At 35.6% G+C, this 22,747-nt stretch overlaps 1 protein-coding gene across 3 annotated transcripts in view; it reads left to right on the forward strand.

Moving 5' to 3' along the window:
• The window catches only part of SLC25A21 (solute carrier family 25 member 21), a 232,009-nt gene extending 211,553 nt beyond the window's left edge, over nucleotides 1-20,456 (forward strand). For all 3 annotated transcript variants that reach the window (XM_071426868.1, XM_071426866.1, XM_071426867.1), the window contains 6 exons: nucleotides 5,096-5,155; nucleotides 7,552-7,659; nucleotides 11,670-11,834; nucleotides 16,807-16,988; nucleotides 17,807-17,859; nucleotides 20,311-20,456. In XM_071426868.1, the coding sequence (XP_071282969.1) occupies nucleotides 5,096-5,155; nucleotides 7,552-7,659; nucleotides 11,670-11,834; nucleotides 16,807-16,988; nucleotides 17,807-17,859; nucleotides 20,311-20,390 (648 nt within the window). In that variant the 3' untranslated portion in view covers nucleotides 20,391-20,456. The remainder of the gene's footprint in view (nucleotides 1-5,095; nucleotides 5,156-7,551; nucleotides 7,660-11,669; nucleotides 11,835-16,806; nucleotides 16,989-17,806; nucleotides 17,860-20,310) is intronic.
• The last annotated feature ends 2,291 nt before the right edge of the window (nucleotides 20,457-22,747 follow it).

The following is a 22,747-nucleotide window of genomic DNA, read 5'->3' on the forward strand; positions in this document are numbered from 1 at the left end:
GCAGTCCCACTGCAAAGTGGCAGTGAAGAATAGATGGATAATATTTAGAAGATTCCTAATAATTCATTTTCTTCATATTGTGATGCTTCCTCTGTCTCTCCGTTTAATTTCATTTGAAACAGGATAAAGTAAATCTGACTGTGCTTTTTAGATTCCAGCATGTGTTAGTTAAAATACTAACCCATTTGATTTCTCCTACCATTTTCAGTCATTCATAAACTTCAAATCACTTTCCTTTACTCAAATTTATTAAATTTGCTTAAACCCCATGATATTCAATATAATTGTAGAATCATAAAAAGATTTTCAGCTGGGAAGGATCTCTGATCAAAGCAGAGCTGACTTCATGGTTACATCAGGATGTTCAGATGCTTGTCTAGTTGAGTTCTGAAATCTTAAAGAATGGAGACTGCAGCCTCTCTGTGCTCGTCCTCCAGTCCTTAATTCTTTTACTGTGAAGAATTTTCCCTTATATCCACTCCAAATCCTCCTGTTTCAACATTTGTGTGTTGCCTCTCATGCTTCTGTTGCCAGCCTCTGAGAAAGTCTGACTTTTCTGTATAAAATTTGAATGGTGGAAAACAGAACTTAAATCACCTTAGTTTTCTTGTCTCCAGGCTAAACAGACTCAGTTCTCTCAAACTCTTTTACATCAAGAGCTCCTGGCTCCTTTATTGTCTTACTTGTCCTCACTTTGTGGGATGCTCTCTACCTAGTTTTTGGACATTTATGTGAGAGCTGAGTTTTCTGCAAACATAAGAATCAAGTTTAAATGTTAAACATGAGAGGGTTTTAATTTAATAGTTGAATTCTTTTATTATTTACAATATTCCTTTAAATTTGCTGCTGCTCCAAGGACATCAGGATAATTTTTTGAGACATCAGCTGAATTTTACATTAGAAGAATTCAGTGATAGAACAGGGCTGAACAATAATGTAAGAACCTGTATAATGGAACAGTTCAATGTGAGATGTCATAGGCCAGTACAATTTTTAACATCCATAGTGGAATTTGTACCCACGCTTTGACCTGAAGAGAATCCAACCTATCTCAAATTTCCACTAACCTTATTTGGCTATGACCCCAAAGGAAAAATCATTGCTTTCTTTGGCCCACCCTCCAACCTTTATTCTTCTAATAGTTTTCCTCATTGAAACAAGCCTCAAGCTGTCCCTTCCTGACTGCCTAAATGACTAGTGAGATTTAGAGGAAGACTACATTCAGACCAATGATTCTGAGATTTGAGAAAGCACAAAAGGAAAAGAGGTATTTTCTAGGTTCCAGTAGCTTCTTTTTATGTTTGTAATGAAGTTTTTTGAAAGCTTCTAGTTATAGTGTCATAAAAGTGAGTAGAGAATAGACAAGGGAGATTTTGTACTAAGAAGAAATGTACTTGTGCTACTGGAATATTCTATTTATCTGGTGTGTATTTTTGCAAGTAAAAATAAAGCTATTAAAATGAAGTTATTTAGTCCCAGTTTTTCACTTAAGTGTTGAAGATAAAGCTTCATTTTTAGTCAACTATGTTCCCAAGTCTGTCTTACTATTTCTTTTTTTCTCTCTTTTTATTTCCTTTCTAAAAAGAAAGCTGGTATTTCTGGAAGATGAAAAGTCAGAGTTTATAACTTTCTGTTAGATTGAACTTGGAGGAAAGAAATGATGGTGCCAATACAATGGTTAACAGATGAACTTTTGGGGCAAATTTATATTGCTCATGTGTTCCCAGACATCTTGTTTCAAGCATATATTTTTATCTTAGCATTATTGAGACATCTGGTAAGTACTTTGGCTATTTTCTGTGTAACTTCAATTAAAGTATATCTTTGCCAGATGGACAATATTGGTTACTATATACACAAAAGCATGTTTTAAATACGCTTATTCTGAGAAATTTTTTTGCACAAAGAGATTAACTTAATGCAACTGTAGAGGAAAAGACAAATTATGCTGTGTTTTTAAAAACATTTTAGGTGGATGCATATAAAGTCATATGACACAGTATGAAATCATTTTTTGAAAAATTGTATGTATACTAGCCACTCTAGTACACCCAGCAACATTTATATTAAATTTTATTGCTAGTGATTTTTTCTTTTAAAAATTATTTAAAGCATAGTTACTATTAAGTAGTTATTTTATTTATGACTCTAGGAAGCTATTGATTTTAAAGTAACATTTTAAAGACCAAAAAAATTGCTGGGTAATGTAATTCTGCATTTATTACAACTATTTTACAGATCTGTAACACTATGGAAAACATTAAGGAATACCAGAAATTCCATTAAAGGTTAAGAGGGTAACAATGACTAGAAAGATGCTGGAGAGAGAATAAAGCAAATTTTATCACAATAAGAAATTAATTTAGTTCAGTTAAGCAGCTTACCCTCCCACTTCGGTAGACCTCTATTATACCTTCAAAAAGATAGAGCTAGAGTTTAAGTAACACTTCTATCTTTTTTGATTATTGTCAGGGCCAATGCAAACATTTTAAACATATTTGCAAGATGCTTGCAAGGTTAATGTTCAATCTTTACACTCTTTGGCAGGTAGTCAAAATCTGGATCCCAGCTCTAGGACCTTTTCTGCAAAATGATATAATAATCCCAGCTGAGGATATAAAAAAATATCTGTCCAGTAACCAGAGTACCAGCCCATCAGTTTCCAGAATTTAACAACCCAATTTTGCTTATGTATACATATCTGCTCTTGCTTTAAGACAGTGGCATTATTAACACATTTACACCCAATTCTCAGATGGTTTTGGTATGATTCTAGTGACTTTTCATTTGAAGCAGGTCTTGATTGAAAAATTTTATTGACTTTGCCATAGGACAAGGTTCTAAACAAGTTCAAATGAAAATGTGGTGCTTATTACTTATGTTCCTGTACACGTGGTTTATGGAATAGCTGTTTTGTTCTGATAGGTCTGTAGTACTGAACCGTGAGGGACAGAGCTTGTCTTCTTTGGCTGAGACCCTGCACAGGCCACACGGTCTTTCTCGCTTGTCTTAAAAACTCTTATGTTTCTTATGATTCCCACATCTCCATTGGCCTCATTGCTCATTGCCTTCCTCTCATGGTGAAACAGTTTGGTTGTCTCATGCATCAGCAGATGCTGTGCGGAGGGATTTTAGTCCCCTCTGTGGTCACAGAATTCACCAACATTCCAAGGATCCCATCTTCATTTGAACCAGTTTGCTCTGAACTAATCACATGTCACAGGCCAACATTGGAAAGCAGACAGGAGAGTTAAAAGTTCTGCCTATTTACTTTTGCTAGACTGGGATGTGACAGCTCTTGTACTAGGACATATGAACCTGCACTGATGCAGTGTTGGTGCAACTGGGACAGGTTTTTGTTCTTCATTCCCATCATGCCAGACATGCTGTGTAACAGCTACTTTATTTTGCATGCAAAGATGTGAATGTTTCTTAGACAGATTACAGGACTCACAAATAGCAAGCTGTGGTTAGGGACCTTGTGTTGTTCCATGTGTGAAAACTATGTGGAATAACACCTCCAATGTTTTTGGTGTTACCTAGAGTTCAAATACCTACTCTTTTTAGCCCACAATTTCTGCCACCCTCATGCTAGAGGATCATTTTCACTGCACTCAGATCTGTCTTTTGTGATAGCAACTAGACTGCTTTTCCAGTGACTTCAGTAAAATGTTTCCAGAATATGAATTTAAGACACTATGGGGTTTGTTCTGTAATCTCCTTCATAAACTTATCAAACTCTCCCGTTCACAACATAAAGATTTTTCCCCCATTTCTCTTCTTGGAAGACTGTTTCAAGATTCTTTTAGTTGCTAGAAAGCTTCATCAGCTCTCTAGTCACATTCTATTTATATTTTGTTCTTACACCTAGTTTCTTTATGTTACTTATTTTCCTTGTGTTACATTCTCTTGCAGCATCTCTTTTGCTAAACTAAACAAGGAAAGCAGTCATTCTCCTTCAGTCTTTGTTCTTAAAGCAATCTCTAACTTCTCCTTAATGGTCCTGGTTGCCCTGTTTTGAATATGATGTAATCTGAGTTGGTTTTTAAATAGTAACCTAGATTGTGTGCTGTATTTCAGAGGGCACCTTCCCAATAATTTGTAAAATGTCACATATACTCTTTCTCTAGAGTATATCTTGACCCATGTATCTTAGACTTTGTGTCCACAGACAAGGAGCTAGACAGCAAAAGTCTGTTTGTGCCAACAGGAAGCTTCCTCCTGGCTTCAGTGCAGTCAGAGCTATTCTAAACCTTCTTCTTGGAAGAACAAATCCATTCATTTATTATGCTTTGATTTTTATAAGAATTCACTGAAGTTATTCTTAAAACTAATGGGTTTGGGTGTCAAGACATGGTAGGTTGCAAAGTGAGCCTTTGCAAATGCCTTTCACCATGTTGGTGCAGGTGAAGCTGATTTTATTTTTTTCTTGAGATTCAAACACCCATGAGCACAGCTTTCGAGACATCCTCTAAAGGATTGCAGATGCTCTGAACTTTGAAGTGCCACTGTTTGAAAGCAGACAATTGACTGAAAGATTTATTTGTAAAGAGAAAACAGGAAAAAAAATGTACCTGTTGACAGTAGAAGATTATGAAAATGGCAGACTTTCCATCTTCAAAATACACAATTATATCTCTCTGATGAGAAGCAGACTAGTGCTTGAGAAATGCAAAAGTGATTGCATCACATTACATTAAGAATGTGGGGGTGATTTCTTGGTAAAACTGTAATATCTGCTACTACATTTACATTAGTATATGAAAGTTAATGCCAGAGGAAAATTTTATGAATTTAAATTGGTCCTAAATGATGTAAGTGAACTCTTAGATGAAGCACTACTTGAATTGCATTTATGCTGCTGTTATGCATGACACACTAATAAAATCAGTTCTGAAGCCTGATTGTCTACTCTTGCACATCTAACACAGCTACAGAAAGTGTGAAATAAAAGTGGCTTACGTTTATTTTGCAGAACTGTGTGCAGCTGCTCAGGATATGAGGTAGTTAAACTCCATTGTAGTCTGCTTTTTACTAATTTGTATAAGTAACTAAATTTTTTTCAATTCAATTTCAATCTATCTTCTATTCACAGTTTTTTACCTTTGAACAATACAAGAAGCTTCTGGGATATGCATCATTGCAACCAGGGCTGGTATGTATGGATACAGAACTTTGTGTTCTGATATAATATGTGTCTGCTGAACAGTCTGTCTCATCTGCTTCCTCCCACAGAAGCCCAAAATTAAAGGGTCCAGCTCAATCCAGAGTTTTTTAAAACAGACCTGTCCCTTGATAAAAAAATATTGATAAGAATATATCAACATTGATAAATTATGTTTTGTATCAAATGTCCTCAAAATAATTCCCTACAATATCTTAACATTCGTGAACATGGATAACAACAGCCACCATGGAAGAGAATGTATAAGCTTGTCATTCTTAATTCTTATGAAATAACAAAAAAAGTTGAACATTATCAATATTTATTTATTCATGTCATTGTGTATAGTTTAACACTTCAACCTCACAGTGCTATTCTCCAAGGCACAGCACACCTATAGCAAAAATAGAGATCTCAGTCTTATTTTAAAAACTTTATAAAAGAAACAATTATTGATAAGAAATTGCTACTTCCTTTGAAGTCCTTTGCTACTTCCTTGGTTTAAAAACAAAATGCAGGTCATACATATACACAGAAATGTTTTTATGTGAAGATGCAGCTTGCATGTGTAATCTGCATTCTCATGTGTAGATCTTAATTCTGCCATTGTGCATTAGGACTAAAATACTTTTTATAAGAGCTACTGTTCCTTGTGGTGTAAGAACGTAAATCATAGTAAATATTTATTTTTCACGATGATGACTTCACAACTTTAGGAAACAATTGATCTTTTTAAGGCTGTGCTATAAAGGTTTTGGCAATTTCAAGTCTCTTTTAAAGAGTATTGCTTCCAGTTACATCTCCCTTTAATTGCAGTGAGTGAAAGGTCATGGAATTCTATTAACCAGGTTAAAGCAAGTCTCCACTTTCTCTTAGTCATTCCACTGGCCCTATAGCTGTTTGCAGTCTCTCCTATTTTATCTGGTATTTTTCATCAGTTGTCATCCCTAGGTGTATATAGAGACACTGATACTTGTTCTCTAGCAAGTGGAAAGAACAGAGTTGAAGGTTCTATGGTACCCCAGCACCTTTTTTTGGGTGGGGGGGGTTTGCATGTTTACAGGCTGCCCAAAAACTGTTGTGATTCATAGAACAGATACAGCGATGCTTAGAAAAATCAGAAATCCCTCATATTTTTGGTGCAGTACTATTATTATAGAGGCATTTTTGGTCCTAAGGTAGTGAGGGAAAAAGAAGACTAAGGGGGATTCTGGTCTAAGCCAGGCAGAATGTTTCTATGTACCTCAACAGACCTCATATCAAGGCAATATTTATTATTAAAAGACAGGTGTATACATTAGCACCATCTTCCTACTGGTTTCCATCTCATGGTTGATGATGAAATGTTCCCATCTTACTGGAAAAATCAATTTGTTGGTAACACAATCTTCTCCAAAGGCAGTAAGACTGGTGTTTGCCACTACCCCTCTAACTTTTCATTCCTGTCTTTCTTGAGCTCTCAGGAGTCCCTGCTCAAATCCTTCTGCATTAAGTAAGTTTTTCTCACTATTGTTTTTTCCCTTACTATTGTTTCTTTGAATTTCAGCAAATGGATTCATTATTATGTATTTTGTTCCTGAGACTTTTTTTCAGCACCTAGAGAGTTTGGGGATGTTAAGTGAAGGCAATAAATGTGTAAAGTGATCATTAAACTTAACCTCTCTGAATTTTCTCATTTGACCTAAATATTTTAATACTATTTTTTGTTAAAAAAAATCTTTAAATGTTCTGCCATGATGGAAAGCAAAGCAGTGAATATTTCCATGTCTATGGCTGAAATGCCACCAGCTTCTAAGTAAATGGAGTTAATTCATCCTTGCAATGAATGCTGACATTTCCCCATGTGCCACTCATTCCCATTTCAACCTTTCTAGGATTTTTAACTACTAGGTGAACATTCCTACTTGTGCAATTTGCTTAAGTACTGAACTATTTTAGTTTTTTACATGTATTTTTAAGTTAATATGTTAGTGTTATGTCCTTAATGCTCAGTTCAGGGATTTTATTTTTTCCAGTGCTGCATAACTACACTTATATTTGTGTTATTATTCAGAGTCCACCCAAAGATAACATGAGGACATTCTTTTGCCACTTTTTCCATGTTTGCGCAATAATTTGGTACCATATTTTCCCTTCCAGCTGAAAAGAGAATACATGGACATGAAGTGCTACAATATTTTGTTTTGATTGTTTTGGAATATGGTTTATGGCTATTGTCATATTGTCTTCATGAACTGTCAACATCTATCAAGGACTAAAGTTGTTTAGCAATAGAATACTGCTGCATTACTGTAGTCTTACAGTTTGCATTGTATCCCTCAGTTTCACAATCTGATGTAGAGGAAGTATTACTCCTTAATACTCAATTTTCATTTGAACTTTCCTAGGCATTTGCAGTTGCTGGCTTGGGATCTGGGTTGACAGAGGCAGTTGTGGTTAACCCATTTGAAGTAGTGAAGGTTACCTTACAGACCAATCAGAATGCTTTCACAGAGGTAGGAAAACTGCTTCCTTCTCCTTTTTCTATTTTATTTAGCATATTGCATTTTGAGGTTCATATTTAGAGCAGAATGTCTGTAATATATTGGTGGATGCAAATGATTTCCCCACAAACTCAACAGAAATGGAAGAGACCCCATAGCCACTGCCCTCAGGTATGCAGAGATGCCTGCAGTATTGTCAGAGGCATCAGCACCTCCCCTGTAAATATTCTGTGCCTGAAATGCACCTTCACTCCTCCTGAGCAGCCAGCAACCCAGCACTGTGAGGAATTGCAATCCAGGAGTACAAACCTGAGCCCCTTGGACACAGCACACTTACCCCAGCAAGCTCCAGATTTCAAGTGAGCCCTGGAGGTTAGCATAAAACACCACAGCCCTGTGCCCTAGACAGAGTCCAGCTGCTGTACTTTATGCAATGTTTCTTGGATGAAATTACTTACAAGACTTCACTTTTATTAGCACAAACTGGAAAATTGTTATATAACAAGTACATTGATAATTTAAATTCTTGCCCAACTTCAGAGTTTTGTTATTCAAATATTGTTCTGTCCAAAGGAGTAATTGCACAAAACATTGGCCACGATTCTGGGTACTGCTGAAAGGGGGAAAATATTAAACTGGAAAACAGTGATTCATGAAAATCAAGTGTTCTCAGGAATGCATTGGTTCTATTAATTTTAATGCAGAACATGTTCCAGGATAAAGGGAAGGAAGACAGTAATGAAGTTCCTTTTTCCTTTACTCATTTATGAAAAATAGCAATTGTCAAACCATCTTTTTCAAAATCTTTTGAGGAATCAGCTGTACCATGGTAGAAGTGCCAAATCACATTAACCATTCACATGAAAAGGTTAGCTGAATCCCTGGTGGGACATGATTTTTGCATATTCTCCTATTAAGTTTTGACTGATTTAATACTTGCATGCCTTGTAGCACTCATCTGCACAAATTGAACAGTTTTGGGGGCTGCACAGTAAAGAGATTTATGACCTGGCCATTTACATAATCTGTTGGGGCCAAGCTCCTCAGGTACACTCTGGAAAAATACAGCTACTGATTTCTACATGTCATAGAGTAACTGGTACCTACTCCATAACTCATCCAGAAAAGCACTTTCTTCCAGAATAAATTTTAAAATGTTTGGTATACTCCTGTTCAATTCTCAATGCATATGAAAGACATGTTTATTTGCTGCAAGTCTCCAGTCTAGACATTTTTTAAACTTGGGCAGCAAAGCCACTGAACAGATAAATAATGCAGAGCAGGAGTTTAGGATCCTGGAAGAAAAGAGACTGAAAGTAGGAAAAAGCAATGTGTGAGAGGATCTGTCTCTCAAGAAGATGATGTGATAAAAGTTATTAACTATTACTCCTCCAGCAGTAGTGAACAGCTATTCCGGATCTTTCTGTTTCACAGTTGTGAAGATGTAATTATCCTAGCTTAAAAAAAGCTTTTAAGTATACACAAACCACCATTATATTTTGAACAAACTATTCCTTGTAAAGTTGAAAAAGACCAATGTATCCTTTCACTTCATACATTTTAATTTTTTCTCTACTGCAAAATTTATAAACCACCCCAAAGTCTGGGGTGGTTTAGTTTGTATATTTTAGCCAATTATTTTCTTTCGTTACAGCACCCCTTCCTTGCTGACCTTCAGAATGATACAATAATCAAACTGTAGCTGTCCAAAAGCATTCTGAGTTGTTTTTGTTCAGGTGAATATTCTCTAATTTAATTCAAATGCAAAATTTCACAAAATACAAATAATAGTATATTATCATACAAATAAAATTGTGACAGAATGGTATTTGGACCCTACTAGAAACCTAGTTTACATTGAAAATATTAACTACTTGCTCTACGGAAAAAAATCCAAGCAAAATTAAGTTCTTAAATCACGAAGATTGTTCTATCACGGACATGTTAATTTTTAATATATCTTTCCAAAGTGTTAAACTTCAAAATTTGCTGTAAATTATAAAAAGCTCCAGTGATTTAATACCTTGACATCAAGTTCTCATTAAGAAAATGTTAAAGAACATTCCACAATAAAGCATGTAAACTCAAGCCCATTGGAAGAAGCATGTCCAGAGGTTATATTATACGGCACAAGGCATTACCATGCACTGTTTTTCTAAAAAGTTTAAGTAAAGTGTGTACCTATCCCATTGTGGAGCTTTCATACTACATGATGAAACCTAATGCAATTCACATATTTCTTTGACTATTGTATAGAAATAATAAATATATCTTGTTTAAAAGGAACAAGGAAGAGCATGAGCACATACACTCACACCCAGACTCCAGCACACCCCCAAAGCAAATATTCACACCCTGCAGTGACAGCTGAATTGTTCTGTGGTAGCAGATCATCTTTCCAGGGTTGAGAGATTTAAAGAGGAAGGCCACTACAAATCACGTATCAGCCCTTTTGTAATGTGGATTGCTGTGGGTAAGAATAATGGTGGCTTTTTGTTAAAGTAGACTGCAAGAAGTCCAACACCATGTTGTTTGGTTTTCCTTTTTTTTTCCCTTTCCCTGTAGCCTTGGATAACTCACTGGCTATAGAAGCTGGTGTGATGATTAAAATCTTCTCACCTGACATAAGAGTTATGATTAATTAAACAAATACACTTTTCTGCTTTATGATGAGAAGAATCTGACTCCAGATTCCACTGCATAGGTCTATATTAAGTAAGAATCAACAGCTATGTGAGGTGCATTAACTCCAGATGTTTGTACAATAAATTCCTCTGTCTAAGGTCCTTCCATCATCAATGATGAACCGCAAACCTTCTATGGCTTGATCAGTTGACATGATGACACCTCCTTTGGTAGAAGGGAAGTGCTGCCAGAGTCCTCTTTGTTACTATAGGACTGAAAAGGGAAGTCAGGTGTAGACATTGCAGATGTCTATATTTGGGTTTATTAATCCCATCTCAGGTGTTCAGCAAGTGAGAGGCTTCGCCTCTAAGGCATGAGTAAATCCGTACTCAAGACAAGGGATACCAGGGGATACCTTAATATTGAAGGTTGCAGTATTATTTCTTAAAGATCTAATGTCCATTCTTGGAGCACAAAAAAGGATGTCATTGCTAGTACCCGTGTTTTGCATTTCTGTTTTAGAATAGATTCTGACTTGAATTCTTGGGAGCAGATAGAAAAGTAAACTCCAGTAAAATATATGCAGAACATTAGCAGGATAATATTAGTTGCAAAATATGAAAAAAAAAAACCAAAATGAAACTTTGTATTAAAGATTAAACTCATCAGTCACCTAAATAATTGGTAATATGCTGTGTCAGATATAGTAACATCATTTGGCTGATGCTGTGGATCTACCACAGTGGTATTTTGAAATGGAAAGCTGTTAAACAAATAAGTATATTGAAATTAGTGGTATTCACAGTGGTGTAGTCAAAATTCTTCTATATTTTCATGTTTGAACCTCCTAGTGGAAGTCATGTTTTGCCTTTCTAATTATAGATTTGGTTACCCAGAGCTTTATGGCTTTATGGCTTTTTTTGGCTTTCTACTTTGGAGAAAGCCAAACTCTATTCACCAACTTTTTGGAACTAATGTTTCTATAAAGCTGCTAAAAATGTAAAATATTCAGAAGGGGAATAGCTAATTCTGAATATCATGGTATATTCAAAAAAAGTTCAAAGGTGCATGTAGTCAGGCAGATTCTGTCTGATATGAGACAGTTTCTTCCTTTTTGTCTTTTGTGAAATGAAAATCTGTTACAGTACTACTCTTTTACAGTACTCAAGTCCTGCTTACGTCTTATTCTGCAATCAGAAAAATGAGGAATCTATTTTTAATTAAAGTTTTGTTTTTTATTGGTCACAGGAAAGGGAAAATAACAAATACGGTGATACTTAATATAAAATTATAAGAATAGGCAACACTGTGTTTGTCAACAGCATGGAAATTATGCTATGTTTATTGTTTTCTTTTTGTAAAGATGATCTCTTCCTTCTTTTGCTTAACTTGTGTAGCAACCATCTAGCTTTGTTCAAGCTCAGCAGATCATTAAAACCGGTGGTCTGGGCTTCCAAGGACTCAACAAAGGCCTCACTGCAACACTGGGCCGTCACGGAGTTTTTAACATGGTTTACTTTGGATTCTACTTCAATGTGAAAAACATTCTTCCAGTCAATAAAGTAAGTTCTTCATACAATGCAATAGACAATCGGATAAGAAGTTTGACATTTTTATTCACACTATTTTTCTGTGCAAAGCTGTGGTATTTAGTGATCAGCACTGACTAACCTAGCTCTGTTTTGCAGAAATCCATAGCATTTTAATGGAAGCAAATTAAGGACTCAATCTTCTCACTTTTTAAGCAAAGCTGAGTGTAGTCATATTTGAATGATCATTTTTATGAATTCCCCTTTATAGCATGGTAGCAGTGCAAAAAGGCAGCAAATGAGATACAGACATGTTGGGTATGTATGCAATTTTTTTGTGGAAAACCGGCCTAGAAGAGAAAAATCAGTTTCTAGAAATTCTGTCAGTACTCACATAGGGGCTAAGCTTGCAGAGCTGCAGGATTTAGGTTATTTTGGCCAGGCACAGGACCTATTTACTCAGAGAGTTCAACCTAGTATTGAAGGATGACAGGGAAGTTTCATCCTTATGGCAAAGAGCCAGTCCAAAAGAGGATGTAAAGGGTCATGCACAGGGACTTTATATCATTTATAATTAAGGAAAAAATCATTATAGCTGTAATTTCACTTAAAGAAGTTTTGATAGTCCTATATTACTTTAAATAACAAAGGAAGCAAATATTCCCTTTACAACAAAAGGAAATTTTACAAAAGAAAACGTGGTAATATCAGCAACTTTTGAAATGACTGTGTGAGAAACAACTAATGGTTTATTAATGATTCCAGTATGCTACTTATTGAAGTCTGTTTTTACTAATGTGATTTTTAGATGATGACAGTTAAACAGTCACAGGTGTAATATGCAGTGATATACATGTAAGAAGGTGCAATTCACATCAAAAGGGATCATTTTCTATTCCCATATGAAGTAACACCTCTTTTTTTTCTGCACTTCTGAGTAGCCTGGTATTTTTGTTGGCAGCGTTGTGTAAATGGAGAAAACCTCCACTTCTTATTTGCAGATTATTACAGTAAATTGAATTGTTCAAGAGCAGCTGACCCACAAGTTTCTACAAGTTTCTTACAGTGTATCTAAGCATATTTTACAGTGCACTTTAGTCACACATTCTAAGACTCAAGGCGCAGGAACAGCTTGTTACTAAGATAGGAGTAAACACTTTTGTGTTGATCAGAAGATTAAAAAATTATAATCACTATGCAGAAAATTCAGGAAAATATGCAGGTAAGGACAGAGACTAGTGTGTAGCTTCTGTGGGAATCATGGGAGATGTTCTTGCATAGGAATTGAACAGTAAGCATGTTGAACAGTAAACATGGCATAAGCATGCTTTCCTAGCCTTTCAAATTTTAAAAAATAGGAAACAAGTATTTCATTATTAGAAAGAGCCAGAGCTTTATGATCTAAAGGAAATTGGTACTTTATACAGATTTTGTATGATGCAGAAAAATTTTAACATCTACAACATGGGTTTAAATATATGTAGAAAACAAAAGGGAAATTACTTCAATGTCAGCCAGTGACCCAGCTGTCCTCAAATATTAGCAAAATGAAAAGGCAATTTAATCAGTGTGGGATTAAATGCAAAAAAAGTGGGGTTTGCCTGATGCTTAACCACTGCACCGTGCCTTACATGGTGGCTTGCACAGTGGCTACATCTGTGCTGGTAAATGGAGTGGCAATGCTGAAACTCAGCTGCCTGTGCTGTTAAACATTCCCTGGCACAGCTTTGGCCCTGGCCAGCCAGAACAGTGCCTGGGTGTGGCTTAGGAGCCAGTGAAGGCAAGGAACCCTTCCTAATGGGCTGGCTTCAGGCAGCCAGTCTGTTTTGAATGGTGACAGCATTCTACAGTGCTAATAAAGCTAAGAGCACTCCCCAGACCAGCCAGTGTCAATGCCATAGACAGTCTGTACAGAGATATATTGCCAATAATTCAGATCAAACTTCCATTAAAATCAATGCAAAACTTACCCTGAATTTAAGAAGACATAGATCAAGCTTCATCTGGCTGGTGCTAGCCAACATTATGTCTCAGGTACTTACATGCATTGAATTTCACTTCAGTCACTGCTAAATGGAAGTATTTGACAATAATTTATGACCTGTAACAAATCTCTTCTGTCAGTAGGCAGGTACTAGAGGCTTAGAGATATCAAACCTTTACAAGGAATTTGGTAGAAGCTGGTTTGCAGTTAGTCTGAAAAATACTTAACAGTTGTTACTTTGTCTAGATTTCTCACATACTTGATTTCATTACGAAATCTAGTTTGTTAACTTTGTATATTTTGCCAGAAAAGAAAGTCTTAAAGCCAGTCTTGTAATATTGGCAAATATATAAAAATTATAATATATAAAAATTGTGAAATTAGAACACTACACTTGTGAAATAATTTTGACTATTTGCTGTCCACTATCTGTAACATAAGTGGAAAAATATATTAAAATCTCTGAATGAGCCTTTTAGCTGTCAGCTAAAGTGTGCATTAAATTTGCATCCTAGTTAGTGATGTTTGCTGCCTATTTTGCCAAAAACAATAAGTCTTGTAGGTTGAGTGGTCAAATGATATCAATGACATGTGTGGGTTGTAAATGTCCACAATTAATAATTTCTCATATATTCAGTCTATTCTGCTAAACAGATCATTTACAGCCAACCCTGTCCTCTGTTTCCTGAAAGTGGAATAAGCCAGATTTTTCAGTGGCCACTAATGTACCAACCATAGAGAATTGGCAGCTATGCCTCTGCCCTAGCAATGAAATTATTTTTCAGATGGCATCTACTTTTATAGCGCATTTCATAGGTGTCCAGCAGCTTTGCAATTTTTTATCATAATTAGATTTTCTTTTAAACATGAGTTTCATTAAAACCTTTGCTCACTACCACCTCCAAGTGGCTGCCACATTTCTCAACAGTATGAAATTTCCTACACCTGTTAAAAGCCCCCTTTGAAATGTGGCCGACTGCAGGACTCATTTCAAGTTGGGCACTGCCAGCCCCAGCCACTGCAGATGTGCCTCCTATTACAAGGGCTGCAGCATCAGACCAGGGGTGCTGAGCAGTGCATTGTCTTGTAAGAGAAAGGGGCTCTGAACTTCCAGAGGCAAAGAAGAGATGGGAAACCCTAATGGGCTGTTCAGCTTGGTGGGTAAGTAAAATAGCAGACAATAGTTTTATTTTAGTAGCTTTTGGATCCATGCCAACATAGAAATTCTGTGTAGGAATAGAGTGAAAAGCAGATGAGGTGCAATGGACTTGAAGAAATAGCAAGCCAAGGTGATTTAGGAGAAGCCTGGATCAGGAGTAGTGGAATAACCTCAGAGCCACTGAGCTTGGCTTTCAGAAAAAAAAAAATGACACCCCTATTTATATTGAATCTTTATATGAAATGAAATTACCCAGATATTACAGTGATGAATTTCACAGGAAAACCTTTCTCATGAGGTTTATGATAAAAAAAAAATCAAGTTATAGCAAAGCTGATGTTGACTATGGTACATTTGGTTAGAGTCCAGTTTTGTAAATGGGCAAAAGGGGTCTTCTTTTCTTCTCTAGATACCAGAAATATTGGCTTTATTCTATTTGCATTTAAATCACTGTATGTACAGAATGAAAAGAATTTTTGCTAAGATCTTTGCTAAAAAAGGGCTACAATTCTTGTACCACCAGCAATTCTAATTTTTAAGTTGTTATCAGTATGTTTCATGTTTTGTGAAATCAAGGTGGGAGTTTTTCTGCACATAATAAAGAGCTCTGTTTATTTGACATTTCTTTCTTAACACCTGTATGGACTTCACTCAATGTATATTATGGAAGTTTTAATTTATTTTTCTTATCGCTAATCTGGAAACAAAAACTTCTTTCTTGGTTTCTGTTTCATTTAAAACCATACAGGTTTAGGAAAAAAAAAAACTGTCTTATTTTAACATTGTGCCGATGTTATAACACAGTAAGATCATTTGTTATTTTAATAATGATTTTCTACAATTAAAGCACCTTCATGACAGAAGTAAGCTGCATATAAAGAATCTGATGTAGCAAAAAAGTGTCCTTCTGTTAAAAACCAATTGCAAAACCAAATTATGTGTATAGGAAATGTTCTGGAACACGCTTGCCTGTGACTTCCACTACTTAGAGAAATAGGATTAAACCTGCTTCAAGGGACTTTGACTCCCAGATAAACTCTGGGTTCTTTGATGTCATAGAAATGCCAAAGTAGGAGGTCTTTCTAAAAGATCAAATAAAACCCAGTTGAACTGCGAACTGCGAGTGAGCAAAGTTTTTAGATGCACTTCTAACCTACTTCTAACTTTTACCGTGTGCATATAGTAGGGTTCAGAAACAATCTGTTGTAAATTCTTCAGCCAATTAGCTGAGTGAATTACCACCGTTTATAATGCGCAGAACGTGGAGGCTCTCTTGCCGTTGTGCCGAGTTGGATTGTTAATAACAGGAAGCTAGCACTTCTCAGTACAGTGGATCAGCTACATGTGAAAATAAATGTAAAAAACCTGGAGGGGAATGGCAGCAGACTGAGATTAGTCTTTATTTAATTTAGCATTTGGGGGTCCAACACACAAATGAGTGTTTTAGTAGGCTTCATGGTGGAAGTTGCTGTCATTTGTAAAATATTCTGGCCAATTAGCTAATAGTGTGCTTGGATTTCTCCTGTTTTGATACAGTAATACTAAGTACATTGTGAAGCCCAATTATACAAATCATCCCCATATGCCATACCAGTCTTTCTTTATGAACTGTGTTTATAAATCCTGTGTGAGGAAATGTGTACTTCAGCAATTTAGACCATGTGTAAAAACATAGCCAATAGGATTGTCAAGAAAACAAGTTCCAGCATAGGAAATCCTAATGTGTTCCGCTAAAATAACACGAGTGTGTTGTGTGAGTTTTCTGATTAAATGCTTATTACTTTATAGTGCTTAACCTGCACAGGTCTTCCCATTTCCCTTTTTATTCTTTCTTTCCTTTTTTTTTTTTTTTTTTTTTGCAGGATCCAAATTTGGAGTTTTTGAGGAAATTTGGAATTGGGCTAGTCTCAGGAACAATAGCCTCAATTATTAACATTCCTTTTGATGTTGCAAAAAGTAGGATTCAAGGACCACAGCCAGTTCCTGGAGAGATCAAGTACAGAACCTGTTTTAAAACTATGGCAACAGTCTATAAAGAGGAAGGGTAAAACATTCTTATTTTAATAAATGTCCTGACCTCTGTTTTAGTTTGTATGGGTCCATAAAACCACGTTGTTGTATTTCAGATTTGATGAGGACCATTAAACCATCCTGAATTCACATATCAAAAGAACCCAATGTAGCATTTTGAAAATTTATTTTAGCATTACAAGGATATATCTTCCTACTACATATGAACTTTTACAAGTGACTTACAAAGTGATTATTACAATGTCAAAATTTATGTTCCCCAAGTAAATGCTTCATATATCTCATGTGTAAATTTTTCCATTCTTCATTTTGCAAAAGGAAAATATGATCAGAAAACAGACTATTTCTCAATTTAATTTAATTTTAATAATGCAGGCCTCTGTACCTTTAAAATTATTGCTGAAATAATTAAACTGGGGACAGATCCTTGTGGTAATAACATTTTCCAACTTTTAAAAATATTTCTCAAGTGGTGACTGAGTTGTGGCTTTGATATTCAATTATATCAGTCATTTTGTCTCTATATGCAGCTGTTGTTAACAGACTTGTCTTGAAAGTAAACCCATCTCACTGATTAAAGTCATATTTCTGATTGGCTAGGCTTACAACATTGCTTTTGTGACTGAACATTGATTAACTTTTTCTCTTCATCTGATCTGCCTCTGTAAAATGTTAAAATCCAGATACAGCCTGCTATTGAACATGTGTAATTTCAAATAATTGCCTCTAAGTGCTTTGCCAGCATTTTAACAAACATATGCTACAATTCCGTTCTTCTTTTAGAGCAAGAATATTGTTTGAAATGTTTTGTTTGTTATTCTTCTGCTACAGATTTCTGGCTCTGTACAAAGGCTTGCTTCCCAAGATCATGAGGCTCGGTCCAGGTAATTTTCCTTCTGTCATTTCTATTTTGCTTTTGTTCTGGTTTTTTCTTCCCATTTTTACAGTTTCTTGAGAAAATGTAGTAAGTATCAGTCAAATAAATGAATCAAAATATCTGTCAGTTTGAATGGTTTCTTTTTAAAATAGCATCATCTAGTAGTATCACAGATGGATTTGGCTAAATATGTGTCTGAAAAGAATAATTTACACGTATACATCAGAGAATTGCAGGTTCAAGTAAATGCTGGTTTGTGCAACTGTTTTATTTATGAACAAACCAAAGCACATGCAAATCACAGAACTGTAAAACTTTTGGATGTTTCTTTAAGTTTCCTATTCCTTCTTATGTGAGATTTTGAGTCCATTAACACTATTCCATACCTATGTGAAGTCAGCCTAAAATGCAGGTTAGAGTCTCGCCATAAAATGCACTCAACTAGTCAAGGCACAGCCCAAGCATATCAAATTCCAGTTACTTTCTTCTCTCATGCACTATGGGGGCAGACACTAAAAAGCTGATAGCAGAGCTGGGAAGAGACTTGTATGGCCCTGGGAAACTAAGAGGACAAGGACATCTTAAAACTGGGGTTGTTGCTTGACCCCTTCTTAGTAATTGTTACTCCAAATGTGGGAGCACGGTGGTTGAAAGCTGTATCTTCCTTGGCTTTTAGAGTTTTTTTTTTCCTGACTGGTTTTGATTAATCATGAAAGCAAAGCACTGGGCCCTCAGACTTTGTCAGCCCACAAAGGCAGTCTGCGTCAAAAAGAGCAGAAGCCCAATTTGAGCAGTATCCCATTCCCATTAAATTGCATTTCCAGTTGTTCAAGCTGGTTGTTTAATATGCAAGAACACACATAGGTAAAGCAAGTAGGTACAGAGCCTGTTCTGCAGTATAAAGGAGGCATTAGGTTTGTGTGTAAATGTTTGCATATCCAATCCATCTGGCTAAGTACTAGACCATGCCTGGTTATTGTGCAGGACGAGGAAGGTGGGGAGGAGAAACAAGGAGCTCTGGAGCTAAAAGCCTTTTCCCTCACACTCCAAAGATACTAGATTACATCCAAGACAAAGAGAAGGCAGTGTTTAGCTTTCCCAGTACCTCTTAGCACAGCAGATTTTGGAATAAAGTTTTCCATCTCACAAATGACTATGCATTCTGGCCCACATCCAGCAAGTCAGTTACATGTGAACTTCATTCTAAATACTTCTGTAGTTATATTGGCTAACTAACATATAGGTTTAACTTTCTGATGAAACAATAATACAGTCTTTATTATGACTGGGAAGGTAATTCCTTCTTCCAGCATGTGAGTGTTTACAGGAAAAGAGATACACAAATAGATCACACAGTATGAGATTTGGAATCAGCCTTGATTTGAGTTCAAATCACATCTTAGACATTTTGTCTATGATTTGTTTGTTGGTCAAAGCCTTTTGCAAACATCTGCTCTGTCTAGCTCTCTGTGAGTTCCTTTTCATAGAGAGTTTCAAGTCTGGTGATGATTCCTTAGGACAAATGATATGGAGAAATTCATGTAGTAATTCTGTGTGCCTGGTTGTCTTAGCCTATCCCTAGAAAGGAGAGCCCAGTTCAGCAGAAGCCTCGTTTGTTAGAGGTGCCACTCCAAGCCACCAACTGAACCAACAGGCAAAGGCAAGATCATATTTATGCCCCAGTGCTGGAACCCACAAATAATATATTTTTAATCATGCAGCCTGGTTCCCTTTATCCAGTTCTCCATCTAGAAGCTTCTCTATCTGTTTAGTTATATATATATACCTTTTGAAATGTTCTCTTTTTTTATCTCACATAGTAATACAGCCCAGTTACAGTCTGTCTTCACTAACAGTAAAGATATTTTATGGCTTTCAAGCTGGGATTTTATACTGTTACCAATTCTAGCAAATAATGCCATTTCATTAGATCAAAACTTTGCCTGTGGATTTGTAGCCAGGAAAGATTATACTCACTTCCACACCATGATTTTCTGCTTTAGACATGGTGAAAAAACAGGTAAAAACCTCTCTTGACTCTTACCTGGAAATGTTTTTATCATCCTGAAGATGAATTTTTGCCATTCCACCAGTCAAGTTGCTCTTTCATGGCCAAATCTTTTTAAACAGGCACACAAATATACATATATTCAGACTAAAAGTGTCACTTTTAGAAGAACAAAGCAAAACATTAATCTTGAAAAAGTATTACGAAAAATCACACTGAGAGTGAATTTTCTTTAATATACAAGCTATTTACATAAACTTTATGATCTAATATTAAGTAAAACTGGTATGGTTTATGAATTGGTGAATTTTTAGTGAACTCAGGAAATAGACTTATCCATTTTGTAAATAAGGCTTTGCCATATTCTTGTTTATGTTACACTAGAAGTGCTCTATAATATCTTGCAAATACTGGATTTTCTATGTAGTAAAATAATATCTTTTCTTCCAGGTGGTGCAGTGATGCTTTTGGTTTACGAATATGTTTATGCATGGCTCCAGGACACAGTTAATCACAAGGAGCGTTTCTGAAAAAACATACTCTTTAAAATTGCGTGCATTCTAAAATACCCTATAATAAAGCAAAAGTGATTCTTATCCTTTATGGTGTTGAATACCCTCAGATTGCACTGATGTTAATACAATTCCAAACAAATATGGTCTCTAGGTCCTGATCCAAGAAAACATTTAAGTACATGTTTTTCTGTAAGTGCATAATTAAATAGCCCTTGACATTTGTAATTGTTTTACTGGACCAAGAGAGAATATAAAGCAGACTTAAGACTGAGTTTTCAAAGGACAAACTGAAATTTTGTCGACACAGAATCATCCTATGCATACTTCTTAAAAAGTTTCAGCTGAAATGGCAAAATAGAAACTATCAGGGTATTTTAAAGGAAAAAAAGGAATAATCCTGGGGGGGGGGCAGATACTAAGCTAATGTAAACTGACAGCTCCATTTACTCCACATTAAGAAAATGATCCATACTCTGCAGCTCTTCAATCAGTCTTGGGTCCAGTTTCAATTCAGCCCGGTATGATTTCAGCATTCATATAAGAGCTTTTCAAGTTCTTTGGAGTTTGGATAGAAAAGAACAGCACAAGTAGCCACAACCTTAAAAACATGCATACTGCTAAATATCCTACTTGTTCTAAGCCATATATATTATATAAATCTCATTCAGATCAAAGATACTGAAAGTAATTAGAATGCATCAAGTTGCATAAAAAGACAAACCAACATGGGATTCATAGAAGAAATGAGTAAATAAATTAACAGAAAGAAATCATTTTAGGCATATGACACTCTACTGCAAATTTTTTTTTCACTTTGACATACTATCCCAAAAGAGCTGTCCTGTGATAAAAATGCTCAGTGCACCCTGACTGCCCCTTTAGCCTTTGGTTTCCACCATGGAATGGTGAAACAAGGTAGCCTATCTGCAGTTTTATATTGCTAGCCATACACCTTGAAGAAATGCACCTTTCTGTAGATAAAAAAATGTTGCTCTGAAGCTAAAATTTTTCCTTTTCCCAGTCACTGTAAATATAAATATTCCAGGATGTACTTGCATTCTTACTAGCCATTCCAACTCTGTGAAATACAGTAAATTCTGTTATGCTGACTCAAGACATAGTTTTTGTTCATGCAGGTGTGCCATTCTACATTTTCTCTTTAAAAACTCCTTAAATAATTAAAAATCACACATCATTCTCTTAAAATATATAAAATATATAGATATATAAAATATAAAAGTGTCTTCATTATCAAACTTGGTTTGATATCAAACAAGCATATATCTTGCAAAGTTTCAGTATCTCCCCCATACTACATTCACTCTGTTGGCAATAATGTTCTTTCTCTGAAGGAGGGACAACCCTTTTCCTTGGCAATCCTAAAGAAGCACCTTTCTGTGTTGTTACCTGAAAACGGCAGTTCACATGTGAAGTCTCATCTCATAAGAGTTTTTAATGCATTGGAAAAGCAACAAAAAGCTAAAAATAGAAATGTGTTTTCAGCACTTTCAAGGATGCCTGTATTAACATGCTCAATAAGCCTCTCTTTTGTCTGAATTTGGCAATGGTGGTTTTTCATACCTATGCTATTTCATAGCTAAAAATCAATAAAATTAGCTCTGTTAAAGTTTATGGTTTTAAGGAAAGTGTTCCTTGTTACAGCATTTTATTATCAGTATTTGGCCAAAGAGAAGACAATACTAAGATAATTTCAAAAACTAAAGCAAAATGCTTTATAATTTGTCTTTTATTAATTTAGAGCATTCAAAATATAAAAATAAAATGCTTTAAACATACTTTATATACATATATAGCCTTTGGTTTTACATCCTTTCCAACATGATTTTTTTCAGTTCATAGCTCAGCCTGATCTTGGATAAAAGGAGAAACATTCAAAAACAGAAAACAGCATGGTATGGGGAAACAAACCTATGAATGTGCCAGCCCAATGCCCCATTACTCCTTGTGTAATATGGGCTGGAATTCAGATTTACACCAAAGATCTTCTGAACTGGGACCATGCAAACACGGTTGAGTTGAAGAGAGTACTATTGGGCTTCACTTATTTCTTTGGAAACATTTAACACTCTGGAAATGAAGTGTAGACTTTTCAGATTAAAAAAATTAATTCTGCACCCACATATACAGAATATTTCCCAAAGGTACCCATTCACCTCAGTGGGTTCACTCCAGATTTACACCCAGGTACCTGACAGCAGCAGTTAACCCTTATTTATTATTTTTTAGGAAACAATTCCCTTTTTTTTTTTTTAATTTGATGTAAAATGGCTTAGAATTGTGTGATAAGTGAACATATTGCAGTTTTCAGTTTACCCGTTAGTATAAGCAGTAAAATAGTCCTTGGGCAAAGG

This window comes from Agelaius tricolor, unplaced genomic scaffold (genome assembly GCF_023055355.1).
Source record: "Agelaius tricolor isolate 1412-34295 unplaced genomic scaffold, bAgeTri1.0.p SCAF_5, whole genome shotgun sequence".
NCBI lineage: Eukaryota > Metazoa > Chordata > Aves > Passeriformes > Icteridae > Agelaius > Agelaius tricolor.